Genomic DNA, 15,693 nt, shown 5'->3' with positions numbered 1-15,693 from the left:
CTAGTTTCCAAAATGGGGTCATTTGTGGGGGAGCTCCAATGTTTAGGTACACAGGGGCTCTCCAAACACGACATGGTGTCCACTAACGATTAGAAGTAATTTGCATTTCAAAAAGTCAAATGGCGCTCCATCCCTTCTGAGCCCTGCCGTGCGCCCAAACAGTGGTCCCCCCCACATATGGGGTACCAGCGTACTCAGGACAAACTGATCAACAACTTTTGTGGTCCAATTTCTCCTGTTAGCCTTGTGAAAATTAAAAATAGCGTGCTAAAAAATCATTTTTGAGGAAAAAAAATATTTTTTATTTTCACTGCTCTGTGTTATAAACTTTTGTGAAGCACTTGGGGTTCAAAGTGCTCACTACACATCTAGATAAGTTCCATAATGGGTTTAGTTTCCAAAATGGGGTCATTTGCGGGGGAGCTCCAATGTTTAGGGGCACAGGGGCTCTCCATGCCGTGCCGTGCCGTCTCCGTGCCGTGCGCCCAAACAGTGGTTTATGACCACATATGAGGTAACGGTGTACTCAGGAGAAATTGCCCAACAAATTTTAGGATCCATTTTATCCTGTTGCCCATGTGAAAATGAAAAAACTGAGGCTAAAAGAAAATTTTTGTAAAAAAAAAGTACTTTTTTTTACAGATCAATTTGTGAGGCACCTGGGGGTTCAAAGTGATCATTATGCATCTAGATAAGTTCCTTGGGGGGGTCTAGTTTCCAAAATGGGGTCACTTGTGGGGGAGCTCCAATGTTTAGGCACACAGGGGCTCTCCAAATGCGACATGGCAACCGCTAAATATTCCAGCATATTTTCCATTCAAAAAGTCAAATGGCGCTCCTTCCCTTCTGAGCCCTGCCGCGCGCCCAAACAGTGGTTTATGACCACATATGAGGTATCGGTGTACTCAGGAGAAATTGCCTAACAAATTTTAGGATCCATTTTATCCTGTTGCCATGTGAAAATGAAAAAATTGATACCAAAAAAAATTTTTGTTGGAAAAATTAAAATGTCCATTTTTTCTTTCCACGTTGCTTTAGTTCCTGTGAAACACCTGAAGGGTTAATAATCTTCTTGAATGTAGTTTTGAGTAGTTTGAGGGGTGCAGTTTTTAGAATGGTGTCACTTTTGGGTATTTTCTGCCATATAGACCCATCAAAGTGACTTCAAATGTGAGGTGGTCCCTAAAAAAAATGGTTTTGTAAATGTTGTTGTAAAAATGAGAAATCGCTGGTCAACTTTTAACCCTTATAACTTCCTAACAAAAAAAAAATTTGTTTCCAAAATTGTGCTGATGTAAAGTAGACATGTGGGAAATGTTATTTAGTAACTATTTTGTGTCTCATAATTCTCTGGTTTAACAGAATAAAATTTCAAAATTTGAAAATTGCGAAATTTTCTAAATTTTCGCCAAATTTCTGATTTTTTTCACAAATAAACACAAAAATTATCGACCTAAATTTACCACTATCATGAAGCCCAATATGTCACGAAAAAACAGTCTCAGAATTGCTAGGATCCGTTGAAGCGTTCCTGAGTTATTACCTCATAAAGGGACACTGGTCAGATTTGCAAAACATGGCCTGGTCATTAAGGTCAAAATAGCCCGGGTCATGAAGGGGTTAAACACAATTCAAGTAATTCCCTCTTTCTTTTTTGGCCTGCAACCTTTCCATGCCACTTTCATTAAATAAGGTCTAGTGATAAATCCTTAAGGGCATGAACCGCAGGGTAAAAAGAGAGAGAGAGAGCTCACACTTTGTGTTACGAGGGACCATGTGGACTATTGCACCATCTGTTGCCATGTCCCTGCATGTACAGATAAAGGAGCCGGTTCATTAAGATTGGCATTTTGTAAGCCAGTCTTACTGAGGGGTTCGCTGGAGTATGATGTGCTGAATTAATTAAGAAGCGCACACCACGTAATGAATGTGGTACATATTCTCAGTGTTTTGCACCTCCGTGCGCCTCTCCAGAAATGTTACTCCAGTAAGAGACTGGAGTAACGTGGCAAGGCATGTACCAGTACGTTCAGGTACTGGATTAGCATTTCTAACTTAAGAATACCCCAACACTTTTGTTGAACTTAACGGGCAGGCATAGTCACATCTTTCCATGGCTCCTCATCATCTTCACCCATCTTGGATGAGCTGCTTTAAACTGTCATGCAAATACCAAAAGTCGCAATATTTTCTGAAAAAAAATGAAATTTTTCAAAGTGATTCATTACAGTGTTCCAGAAAAATCCCTTTGACAGCTCACCCTTCATAGTGTCTGCATGTAGCCAGTGAGGCAAGGGCTCCCACACAAGAAAAGATGAACTTTTTCATTACTCCTAAATTAGAATGTACATTAATTACAATTGCATGACCACTTATGTGTCAAGTGACCCCTTTAAAGTTGATCTTTGGAAGATATGTCGCTGAGTTTTATTTCAGTTCTACTTGCCCTTGTATATAGTTTCATTCATTTACATTTTATACCAACAGAGAAATAAGTCACCTATGACTTTAATTAAAAATAAAGCTAGATACACTTTACCAGTGTGGAAGAGAACCCACTCGATAACCTGCGAGGCAGCGCTCGCTTCCAGTGTCATGTCCTGTGAGTGTTATGTACAGCTCAACGCTCGCGACCTCTTGGTATATGTACACAAAAGGAAGCTACACTATTCATTGGAGCGTGGTTCCCGCATAAATGTTCTTCTGAGCGCTGTATATTCTAGAATTACTAATAGCAGGCCCGTAAGATGGATTGATTTTCTTTGCTAAGCTTTCACGAGAGACAGCAAACAAGTTTGCACAAATCAGAAACGCGCATTGTTATTCATAACCTCCCAAATTTTCTTAAGGCTGCCACTTCCAGTTCATTCATATGTGATATTATCTAAAATGCAAGATGTTTCTTATTATTTATTGAACCTAATGTAGAAAAGTTAATCTTGAAATCACTTAATTTTCTGGATCTGAGTAGTCTGCTGGGTCCTAGTAGGTTTGTGGTTTGTTGTACTATGCTCCAATGAGTAGGACTCAACATGGGCAGCGTGAATCAGAGACCGTTTCCCACGTTCTAGACATGGGCCAGGGACGAGGGGACTAGTCAGAGGGTCTCCCCGCATGCTTAGCTAGACTGATTGGCCTCTCCAGCTACAGACATAAAGAGAGACCTGTCAGTTTAGCTTCATGGGGTGGAGAGAAGTCAAATGGATCTTACCTTGTGACCCATCACCTCGTCCTTTTAGCTATGTTTCTCTCTGAAACGCAACAACATTTCATGGTAAAATGTACGGTAGATTGTTTAATAAGGACCCTGGTCTCGAAATGTGCTGGCCAAGGCTTGGGCAGCATTCATCATGTGAAAGTTTCCCTTTAAAGGGGTAACATAAAAATTAGATTTTTAGGCTTTGCTAGTGGGACATAATGTCATAATAAAGGAGCCAAAAGGCAGGATTATTTATCACAGAGGTGCCTGTGTCTGAATGTTTCCCACTTATAACAAAATAAAAGTTACAGAACGTGATGTTTATTTCAAGTATGTGAAATCATTTTTTCTGTTTAGCATAAACTATTTAAAGGACGTATCCCACTAATTGAAAAGAAAATAGGAACACCATTATTTTAACCGTTCCAGTGTAATTATCACCCTTTCAGCCTCTTGACTCACTTCTCTGCAACTTTGGTCTTTTCCCTTTCTATGGGTGGGCAGAAGCTCGTCCCATGTGACCAAGAAGCAGCCGCATCTCACCGGAATATATTGCAGTCGACCAGCTGACTATTATCCTAGATATGGATCCTGGTTCATAACCTTATTCACAGTTACAGCTCACAGTTTAATCATGAACCCTTGGGAGACTGTTACCTGTCCCGGCTCAGGTGCCGGGTCTTGTTTCCTTTCTCTAAGGCTGGCTCCTTCAGTATTACTCCAAGCCAAATTACTGTGCTAACCTGACAGGGCATATGGACAAAGGTTTCTCAAATTGGCAACCCCTTTAACTATGTTTTCTCTCACCTTCTTCAGTGGAATCCAATGAACATTTCATATTTTTTTAACCATATTACCCGTGTAAATTGTATTCCTTCTCAGGATAACAAACAGACTGTAGGACCTAATAAACCTTAGACTTGTGTATTAAAGCTTGTAGCCCTGAGCACCAGTAAATATTAATCGGCCCGAACTCTGTATTCATATCCTCATAATCATATGGGCCTGTGTACAGATGATTTACAGTCTACTATTTGTACTTGGTAATTTGGTGCTCCCAGTGTTTTATTAGCTTAGACTTTCATTGTTTCTTCTTGAATTGAATAATTTGGTCATCAGCTGAGCAAGGGAAATTGGCAATAACTCATATAACTTGTATGAATCCAAATTCAGATGCTCAGCTGAAGACAGTTCTCATAAAGAAAACTGCTCCCAAGGGAATATGGAAATGACTAGGACATTATACTGAATGGCAGCTATTTTCTCAGCGAAGTCAGTCAAGACACCACTTTTACATTTATTGGTGTTAAAGGGACACTGAAGAATAAAAACATATTATGTTACCTAAATTTACTATGGTATCTGCATTTTTAATTTTTTTCCACTGTGCAATCCAAAGAGTAAAAATACAGTATAAGAAAGCTATGTATCATCACTCAAAGAACACCATCTGTTGTGAACACTTTTGAATTGACTTCTGAGTTTGGGCTCCCTCTGGTGGTTGCTGCGGGTAATGGAGCTGGTCAGGTTGACAGAAGTCAATCACCTGAAGAGGATGGTTGGAGGTGAGGTGTTACAGACTGGGAAGATTTAAGTCAGCAAGCTTCCCTCAGTTGTTGCTGGTGACTTGATTTTCTTCCTGCGCATTTTGAAGTCCGCTTGCCCCCTGCTTGGTCCTGCATCGTTCAGATAAGTTATTTGTTTGCTGGAATCTTTTTGCATTTGATCCAGTTTTTGCCTTTCTCTGCTTTCTGCTTTGCTGTGTGGGTTTAGCATTGTTCCCTGCTGGGACCAGTGCTGGACCCCGTTCCATATGCCACAGCTTATGTCAGTCTGTTCAGTATTGCTAGTCCCCTGTTATATCAGTATCTTTTGTTTTGCTTCCAGTTCACACCAGAATGCTGATCTAGTGGGGGAGAGGTCGTGTGGCCTCAGTATTTTTGCATATCAGACGTGTTGGATTTTCTTAGGGTTTTTTGCGTGATTGCAGAGAGTATCTTTCCTGTCCTGTTCTATCTAGACAGTTTGGGCCCCATCATTTGCTTACTCAATTTTCTGCCTGTGTTTGTGCCTCATCTTGTCTCACCGGCAATATATGTTTGGGGGCTATCTATTCCTTTGGGGTTCTACTCCGGGGCAGTTTAGCTTTCCCCTTTCTTGCTTTAGGCTTAGTTAACTCTTGGCTGTGCCGAGGCGTCTAGGGCATCGTAGGTACGTCCCACAGATAATTCTAGTTGTGGTGTTAGTTTTAGGGGTCTGCAATCCGCTTAGTTACCAACCTTTCTGGTTGCCTAGCTTATTCCCCGACTATCCTCCTCGGTGACCTAATCATAACAACCATCCCCACAGAAAAATATGGTGGTGGCAGCATAATTCTGTGGGCATATTTTCCCACAGCAGGGACAGGGAAAATGGTTCGAGTCGAGGGGAAGATGGATGGTGCAAAATACAGGGGTATTCTTGAGCAAAACCTCTTTTAGTCTGTCAGTGATTTGAGACTGGGACAGAGGTTCACCTTCCAACAAGACAATGACCCAAAGCATACTGCTAAAGCAACATTCGAGTGGTTTAAGGGTAAACGTATAAATGTTTTTGAGTGGCCTAGTCAAAGCCCAGACCTTAATCCAATTGAGAATCTATGGGCAGACTTGAAGACTGCTGTTCACCAGAAGAAACCATCTAACTTGAAGGAACTGGAGCACTTTTGCCTTGAGGAATGGGCAAAAATCGCAGTGGCAAGATGTGGAAAGCTCATAGAGACTTATCCAAAGCGACTTGCATCTGTAATTGCCACAAACAGAGGCTCTACAAAGTACCGACTTTAGGGGAGTGAAAGCAAACCTTCAAAAACAACTAGTGAAATTCCAGGTTGTGAGGTACTAAAACACAAAAATGCCAAGGGGGTAAATACTTTTGAAAACTGCTGTATTCATATCTGTTATAGGTATAATTTGGAGGCTTATGACTTTTGACTGTAGGTGTAAGACGGTATTGTAAGTGTAAGAAAAATGTGGCACTTCTGAAAGTACAATTTTGATACATTTATTAGACATTGCATGGCTGAGAAATATATAACAAATACTTAATTCAGACGTTTAAAGAAGTTTTTCATGTATCTGAGTTTTTATGCATGAGTTTTCCTCTAGTTGAAGATGCTAAATTCAGCTGTTACTCTATGCTGCTACTCCTGTCTTTGTCAATAGGCGGTAATGGTCATGTCATAACTACAACGCATGTCACTGCTGCTGCTAATCACTAAGCTCAAGCAGTGATTGGCCGCAGAAGTCACACGCACCGTTGCCAAATCTCCTGCACAGTTGTGCATATCTCCAGCGACGTATCAGACTTTTGTAAGAAGTTCCCCTATTCTGATAAAGGTCATGTAACTGGATGAAACATCATATTGTCTATACAGTGGATGAACATGTATTAATAAAGTACTCTCACGTTCTTAGGATCTATGGTACCTTGGAGTGCTGAATCTGTTTTTACATACTTTACATCACATGCACTGTAGTCATGACATGACCGCTTTAAATATCTGAATGAAGTATTTATGATATCTTTCTCATCTTTGGATCAGAGCTTGAGAGGCTGCTTTGGCAAAGAGTGGGGGAGTAAAATCTGAGTTTATTATGTTATCATAGAAGAAGCCAATAGACATAAAAAACATATACATGGAAAACCTCTGCTTGTGGTTGATGTACAATTTATCTACAAGTGGCGCTTTCACAATAAGTCCTGTGGACTGGTGTAGTGTAGAATTTGAACGAATCCTGTATGATGTTAGGGGCAACGTTTCTCCTTGTGGAGACTGACATGTCTAGCCTGGCATGCCAATGTGAGGAGGCTTATAAGTCTTGCAATGCTACTCTGGGAAATTAAATATGCAAATTGCTTCTTCGGGGAGGAAGAGGACTTGACACTAGTGCCACCTATTGGAAGTAACAATCCTAGAAGTCACTATTGACCCTTTAATGATCCTTGGCATTTGATTTAACATAAAAGCCAAACCAGAATCTCTATTTGCAGACCCAGTGTTTCAGGGTATTGCCTTTTGTCAGTGGCATGTGACTTTCCACAAGGAGAAACATTACCCCTTAGAACCTTCTAAGGAGCCTCTCACCTAGCCAAATCAGATTGCACACTTTGCAATGACGATGGAAAATATCCCAAAACACTGTCTGCAAATTAAGATTCTAGTTTGGTTTTTATCCTAAGTCATATGACAAGACTTGATAAAGGGTCGATAATGACTTTTAGGATCGCTACTTCCGGTAGGTAGCACTAGAGTTCAAGACCTCTTCCTCTCTGAAGAGGCAATTTGCATAAGGAATTTTGGACAATCCCAATAACATTTGTTATCTCATTTTTATAATTTTTCCTAAGCTTTAAAGGGGTATTAGGTGATTTTGATTTGAAAATGATGAACGACGATCCTCCTATATAGGAAGTTGATTTTTACAAGTAATGGACAGTTTTCACCTAGTAATAACTGGGAGGAGGTTCAAACAAACAGTGACTCCCCTTCTTTCTGTCATTGTTGTTGGCAGCACGATCCTGTTTACATGAGAGATGTCCTACCAAAAAGTATTAAATTTTCAAGCCCACTTAGATGCGATGAACAAAGAAATGAGCACATTTACAAACATACAATGTAATTTTACATTCTATGGGCACAGAGGATGTATGAAGAGGGCTCATGAGCTGATAGCCCATTGTCCTCCTCGCGATAGAATTGTGGGTGCTAGTGGATTACCATGGATGTTGGAGGTCTTCTAAAGGCTGCCATGCAGATCCTCCTATGAAGCCCAAACTCAGTGACAGTATTATTGCAGTATACAGAAGAAGTGACCAAACAATCATAGGTTTAAATTTCCTAAGGAGACTAAAAAATATGTACACATAAAAAAGTTAAAAAAAATGAAAGTTTAAACCACTCACCTTTTCAAGTAAAGAAATAATTAAATAAAGCACATTTTGTATCATATCTGTAAAAGTCTGATCCATTAAAATAGCTTATCCATAGTCTGATCTATTAAACTATTAGTTAAATACACGAGAACTACAAGACGGAATTCCTCACCATAGGTATCATTTTAATCAGTATAGTAGTGGCAACCTGACAGTGTCTTTAGTTTACTCAGCAAAATAAGATGTGTTTTTAGAGATTGCCTAAAACTGTGTAAGTTGTGGTTAGTCCTAATTTCTTGAGATCGGGAGGGGAACACGTGAGTTATCTAGGTAGGAGATTGAACAGAGCCGGACGAAGACCTGATCAGGGGTGTTACTGTCGTTGTGTGTCTCAGAGGTTGAAAGTTGTAAGAGGCCAAGAGAAGTGGTTAGAGATAGAAGCTGGATATCAGTTGGGGAGATAGGGCTGATTATGGGAATGTTGATATCTCCCAGGATAATGGTTGGCAATTCTGAGACATGAAGTGCTCAAGGAAGTGGGTGGACAGGGAATGGAAGAGCCTAATGGTGTGGACCTCAAAAGAAGAATGGTATCCAATCGGCATGTATTAATAATATTTTTAAAGAAAATATGATTGGTTATGGCAGCGAGTAGTGTGGGATTATCGTGGAGTTAGCAGTGACTGCATGGCAGTATATACGCATATTCCATTTCCAATAACTAGATAATAGGAATAGTCTGGACCTCCTCGGTTTATTGTCTCCCATTTGTGTAATTGGATAGGGACCAGCTGACAGCTGCTTGATCCAAACATCACAGTGAGTGGTTCTGCGTGACTCCCGGCCTGTGAGCTCTGTGATAAAGGGATGAAATCCTTGAGAAATTGGTTGGCCAATCCAATCTGTTGGCCATGGAAATGCACCCTTTCTGCCTAGTGGATATAGATGGTTTCCGAAAGCTCATGGCCTTCGCAGTCCCACAATACCAGTTGCCCAGTTTCCATTACTTCTCTAAGAGTGATGTGCCTGAGATACACCAGTATGTTGCAGACAACATCATCTGTTTCTTGAAAAAAATCTATGTTTGACAGGGTGCATTTAACCCTTGACGAGCAAGCTGACACCTGGACGACTAAGCATGGCCAGGGGCGTTAAATCTCGCTAACTAGGCACTGGGTGACTCTAGTGGCTGTGGGGTCAGACAGGGAAGGGGCTGCTCCACGAGTCTTGGAATCCCCAAGTCTTGCAGCACGCTTGGGGATAGATACAGTGGGGAAAAAAAGTATTTAGTCAGCCACAAATTCTTCAAGTTCTCCGGCTTAAAAAGATGAGAGAGGCCTGTAATTGACATCATAGGTAGACCACAACTATGAGAGATAAAATGAGAAAACATCCAGAAAATCATCTTATCTGATTTGGCAAGATTTATTTTTCAAATTATGGTGGAAAATAAGTATTTGGTCATTAGCAAAAGTTCATCTCAATATCTTGCTATATATTCTTTGTTGGCAATGACAGAGGTCAAAAGTTTTCTGTAAGTCTTCACAAGGTTGGCACACACTGTTGGTGGTATGTTGGCCCATTCCTCCGTGCAGATCTCCTCTAGAGCAGTGATGTTTTGGGCCTGTCGCTGGGCAACACGCACTTTCCAATCCCTCCAAAGGTTTTCTACTTGATTGAGATCTGGAGACTGGCCTTGGAGATCACAGTCACACAGCTCTAGCGTTGTGGACAGCTATCCAGGCCAAGTTTGAGCATGGGCTGTCTTCACTGAATCTGGAGTCAGGGAAAGCCATGTGCGTAAACCGTGCAAACCTGGTGGAGGACCTACGCAACCTCACATACGTGCCTTGCATGGCACATGTCCTCAACCTCGTGGTATAGCAATTTCTATGCCAGTATTCCAGGCTGGATGCCTGGTTGCAGAAAGCACAGTCGTTGTGTGCTCATTTCTGGCATCCACACCCCGTGTGTCATCGACTTACATCGCTACAGAGGTCTTTTGGGCTACCGTTTAACAGGTTTATATGTGCTGTGCCGACATGGTGAAATTCCACTTTGCACGTGTTGCAGTAACTGTGGCAGCAGAGACATTTTGCATAGTCTGGCCCAACGCAATACAAACATGTAGCAAATCACGCTAGCGGAGTGGGCACAGATGAAGGACCTCTGTAGCCTTCTGCACAGTTTTGAAATGACTACTAAGATGGTTAGCGCTGACGTTTATGACATCAACATCACTATTCCAGTCATCTACATGCTGTAGCAGACCTTGAATAGTCGGTGGGAGGAGATGGAGGTGGTCCCAGAGGAAGAGGAGAAAGCAGTGGAGAAGGCTGAAGTGCTAACAATATCTCTATGTTTTGGACTGTCGTCGCACAGGCGGGTGCCATAGAAGTGTGGATTACAGCGATCGAGGGGGGCTCATGGTACCAGACAAACTGTTAGTAAAGGTGCAGGAGCCGAGGAACAAATGAAGGAGGAAGAGGTGATGGGAGTGCAAAAGTCAGAAGATGAAGAGGATAATGATCTCCTCTCTGTTGTCCATGGTTGGCGGGAGGGGACAGAGGAAGCGAGTTTGAGCGTTACCCTGCAACCCACACACCATGTACACATAAGCTCCTTCGTGATTCACTATCTGCAACATGATTGTTGGTCTTATTTTTAAGATTAGAAATAGTGTGTAGTGGTGTTGTCTGTAGTGATGTTATGTGTAGTGAAATGACATTGTTTGTGTGTGTTCTTGTGCATTAAATCACTAGTAGCTGAGTAGAAAAATATTCAGGATTGAGAGTCCTCAGTAGTTGATACCTTTTAATAGCTAACTGAAAAGATGGTAATACATTGCAAGCTTTCCAGACTACTCAGGTCTCTTCATCAGGCTGGACTAATACAAAATCTGAAGTCACATATTTATGCACAATACAGCCTAGAAAAAATGCAATAGATAAGACAAGTGGTAGTAGCTGAGTAGTAATGTTGTGGTGATACCTCCAGAGATAATGTGGCCTGAGAGGAGGTGTGGGACTGATGCTTGGAATGCAGAGTCATCTGTATGAGAGAGACAGCGCTCTGTGCTGACGATGGATGACACTGCTGTCATGGGACCTCTGCATACATTTGTATCATTAAGCATCTCTCCGGGCATTTCTCTCACAATAATACGTGACATTGATCACATTACCGGGTGTAATGGGTTTCACAGTTTGTGCACTCGTACGCTGGTAGAATTAATAAGAAGCATAATGACTACCCATCTACGAGAGGCCAGACAGTATGATGTGAGGAGTCGGTTTGCCTGACCTGTAGGAGACGCTCATCAGTACAGCAGTGGCTGCTCTTTTCAGTGTTAGTTGTGTACATAATGATGAGGACGCTACACGTCGTAATACACATGGGCTGAGATATTGCTGCTCGGAGGAGTGCATTGTGTTTATAGACATGACGCCATATTCAGATCAACCACCCTGGTGATTTTGGGGTAGATCAGTCATAACTGTGATAAGCAGCCTCGTGCGGGCCCACATCCTCCAGGTTACCTGTGTGACCTTGAGAATTCCTAACTATAGATGGCTAACCTGTGCTCCTACTTTTCTTTCAGATGGTGAGCTACAGAATGAAGACGGAATGATGGAAAATGGTCAACCTATTGGTACTCCTTCATCCTCCCTTCCAGTCATTACAGAGCTAGACTCCAGTTCAGGGGTGTCCGGGGACACTTGTGCATACGAAATACTTCCAACCTCTGAACTCATGGATGGGACAGGTGACTGCTCCTTAACTTTTATGGTCAATGTCAATAAATTTTATAACACAGACGTTTTGGGCGTAAGTGTGCCACTCTCATTGCCCAACCTGCCTCCCAATTACTTAAAAAGTAAACATTTTAATTTTTATTTCACAAGAACATAAGCAACTTTGTAATATATCGTACCCTAGAAATATGCTTCTTTCTCCCCGTGGATTTATCTGTCACTCTCAATTCATGATTAAAATGAGTGAAATCTGTATGCAGTGAAGACAGATTTTCCCATTAGTGAGATAGGAGATGGCAGTTGGTGCTTATAAATTTCTATGTAGCTGTGGAGCTAGAGGCAGACAGACATTTTGCTGCAAGCTACAGCTCTCCATAGAACTATATGAGCACCAGCGTTCATATCTCAGTAGTGGGAAAATCTGTGTTCACTGAAGAAAGATTTTACCTATAAATTGAGAATTTTGGGAATGAATGATGATCAGTCCAGGAGGAGGAAGAAGTGGAGTTCTCTAATAAGATATATTACAGTTTCTTACTTTCTTGTGCACTATTGATGTATTAAAAATAAATAAATAATAATAATAATTATACATTTCCTCTTTAATCAGCCCAGTGCCACTTACTTCTACCCCGTTAGTGCCTGCCATATATATTTCCGTTTTTGTGATATGCTCCTTGTAGTCAGAGAATTGTCCACCAAGAGGTTATATCTTGCTGATAATGATAGATGCAGAAGACTATCCAGTCCTATCACCCTCTGATGGCCGCTGTCTCCGTGGCTGGAGAGGCCTGCCTGTCCTGGAAGATATGGACCCTGGATAATTGTATTCCGCTGTGGGTGGATATAGGCCAAGGCGGTGGGCCAGGTTGCCAGAGCAGATTTTCTAGACTGCATACTTTTCTAATGCGTCCTGATACATACTGACCTTCTAGACTGCTTGGTGGTCCTTGGGAATGTTATGTATGCATTTTCTCTATCAATATTTACATTTCACAGTTGTTCCTGATTGTCAGCATCTAATGTTCCTTTTGTTAGAGAGAGGTTGGCTTTATGTTTCATTCTCAGCAATCTAATCTATGGCTGCGATCGCGGTCCTATTTTTGGGTGTGTCAGTGGCGACATCTGGTGGACAGCTCTAGTATAGGTTGCATGCGGTTTTCAGGATGATGATGGTTCTGCTTGAAGTTTATACATTATGTAATATCAGAGATATAACAATTATTTCCTTTTTTTATCTCATCAAAGTATCTACTTGTCCTCTTTATTCTAACTTTGCAGCCCATTATCTAGTGCGGTAATGTCTGAGCTCCTCGTATGCGATCCACACACGTCTCTGATGTCAACGTTATTCTGCTGTGATCTAATCATACCATATGCATAGCAAGTTTGTGAATTAACCCATGACTCTCCATGCTGTCGTCACATGTCTGTTGCTACCTCATATGTAATGTGTCATGTCTGTGATGTGGTTTATGTTCCTCAGTGTCTGAAGATCTCTCGTCCGAGCCAGGATCCCTATCCCAGGATCCAACATACAAGCCAACCCTGCTACTGCCCCCCAAAAAATCATCTTACTCTGTAGACCATGAGGACACCCCTGTGAAACCACTAACTCTCCTCAAGCAGCCCCCTGCCCTGCCTCCTAAACCTCTTTCCAGAATTGCCAATCACATTGCAGGTAAGACAAAGCTACTACACCTTGTACACCTTTCATTCCTGACTTCTCTGGGTGTATGACCCATATTTCCCAATTGAAAGTTTCTAGTGATGAGCGAACGTGCTGGGATAAGGTGTTATCTGAGCATGCTCAGGTGCTAACCGAGTGACTTCGTTGTGCTCCAAAAATATGTTTGAGTTCCCCCCGGCTGCATGTGTCCTGGCTGTTAGACAGCCACAACACATCCAGGGATTGCCTAACAAGCAGGGAATTTCTGCATGTGTTGCGACTGTTGAACAGCCACGAGACATGCAGCCGTGAGACATGCAGCCACGGGGACTCGAACATATTTTTCAATCACACCAAAGTTACTCGGTTAGCACTCGAGCATGCTCATATAACAACTTATCCCAGCACGTTCACTCATCACTAATAGTTTCCCTTATGATTAGCCCCCAGTGTAATATTCCTCCTTTCTGTGAAATCAATTAGATGTCCCTTTATGTCATCCTAGAGATCTACTGTATGTAGTTGCATTTAGAATGATAATTTAGGCCTCATCCAACTGTATATTCCTGGTCTGAATTGTATTTTTGGATTCACATTTTGCATTATAGTGCCTCCCGCCATATTAACCACTTTGGTCTTCTTGACTCCTATGAATTATCCCATATAGTTATTTGTTACAAGTATGTCTGTCAGCTTTCATGTTCTTGTTAATCAGACATAAATGTGTTTTATTTAAATTACACTACATGGCTAAAAGTATGTGAACATCCATTCTCTCCTAATGAGTGGATTTGGTCAGTCCAACCACATGCGTACGAGTATACGACATCCGTAGAGAAACCCTTTCCACACTTGTATACTGCAGCCTTTTACTTCCTCCCTGCTGATGTTGGCTACAGAAGAAAATAGTTCAAGCAGCTGTTTACCTACTACTAGACAACACCTCCAGACTTGGTCTGCAGCACAGAGCAAAATAGAGAACGCAAATACTGACCTCCCGGAAAGACGCCATTTATGTGATGTTGCTGCTGCCTACAGGAGGTTACGAGGCATAATTTCATGTGACTGTTTCGAGCCTAGTAAGAAAGGGTTTTCCATTAGTGGACAATCCTTTTGTAACTAAATATTTAGCAAACATGGAACTAAAAGCTAGTTCTGTGTCTGTAGAGAGAAAGTCCTGTGATTACAGCAGCATAGGCAATAATTCAAGAACTGAAGGAATAAGTAGAGGAGGGATAAAGGAAGGTTTTGTGTGTACAACGTGAGCTACAGGCTTGTAGAAAAGTGGTTGATGACCACTGAATCTGTTACAGACTAGGATAATGAGTTCCTATTAGCGATTTAGAAAAATGGAGAGGACTGCAACAAAAACAGCTAAGCTTTGAAGGCAAAGGTTCCACAAAAGGAGGTACACTTCAATATATTGGCGTTTCCATGGCTACACAGCAGCATACAGTGCAGAACAGCAAGTGCTGGCTGTCAAGCACTTTCCCATTGCAACTTTGTACAAATTTTCTCAAATATTTTGGATCATATCACAATATGATCTGGCAGCCTGATAAACAAATCAAGATTTGGCAAAGGAATATTTGTTGTGAATGGGCCATTCCAATTGTGCAAGTACTTGGCAAAAAATACCATAAGGCCAAACGGAGTGAAGGCCTTTCCAATGATGAAATAAACCCCAAAAGAAAAGGAAGTAATAAAGCCTAAGTAGCAAAAAAAATGTATTGATTTGGATCAGAGTAATAAAAACACATAAAATATGTGAATGAGACACAGAAAGAACTTCCCCAGACCAAAGGAGACTGAGTACAATAGAAATACCTCTGAATCCTGCATACACAATGGTACTACATCCACCTTTCTCTATTTAAATGTAAAGGGACAGGATATCTATATACCCTAAAACAGACACAGATGGATAAAAACTAAAGTGCATGTGCAAAAAAGGTGAAGCCATATTGGACATATATAAAGTGCAGACACATGTAAAGATGAGGCATTAAGTCCAATTGGATAAAGAGATATTAGTGCAATAGGGTAAACGTTATTACATATATGTAAGGAGCTAGTGCATATATGTCACACTCCAATAAGGAGCCAGACAGCGCACGGCGAGATGGATGGGAAGGGAAGCACTGCGGCTAGGAAAA

General features: G+C 41.4%; 1 protein-coding gene across 8 annotated transcripts in view; it reads left to right on the top strand.

Moving 5' to 3' along the window:
- Positions 1-15,693, top strand: part of PHACTR1 (phosphatase and actin regulator 1) — a 530,355-nt gene that overhangs the window by 470,726 nt on the left and 43,936 nt on the right. For 6 of the 8 annotated variants that reach the window (XM_073589964.1, XM_073589963.1, XM_073589969.1 and 3 more), the window contains 2 exons: positions 11,715-11,879; positions 13,355-13,549. In XM_073589964.1, the coding sequence (XP_073446065.1) occupies positions 11,715-11,879; positions 13,355-13,549 (360 nt within the window). The remainder of the gene's footprint in view (positions 1-11,714; positions 11,880-13,354; positions 13,550-15,693) is intronic. The other 2 variants (XM_073589968.1, XM_073589965.1) reach the window with 1 other exon arrangement.

The sequence above is a fragment of the Dendrobates tinctorius genome, unplaced genomic scaffold, assembly GCF_039654945.1.
Source record: "Dendrobates tinctorius isolate UK_male_01 unplaced genomic scaffold, ASM3965494v1 ptg000115l, whole genome shotgun sequence".
NCBI classification, from domain to species: domain Eukaryota; kingdom Metazoa; phylum Chordata; class Amphibia; order Anura; family Dendrobatidae; genus Dendrobates; species Dendrobates tinctorius.
This window is presented reverse-complemented; position numbering and strand designations above follow the sequence as displayed.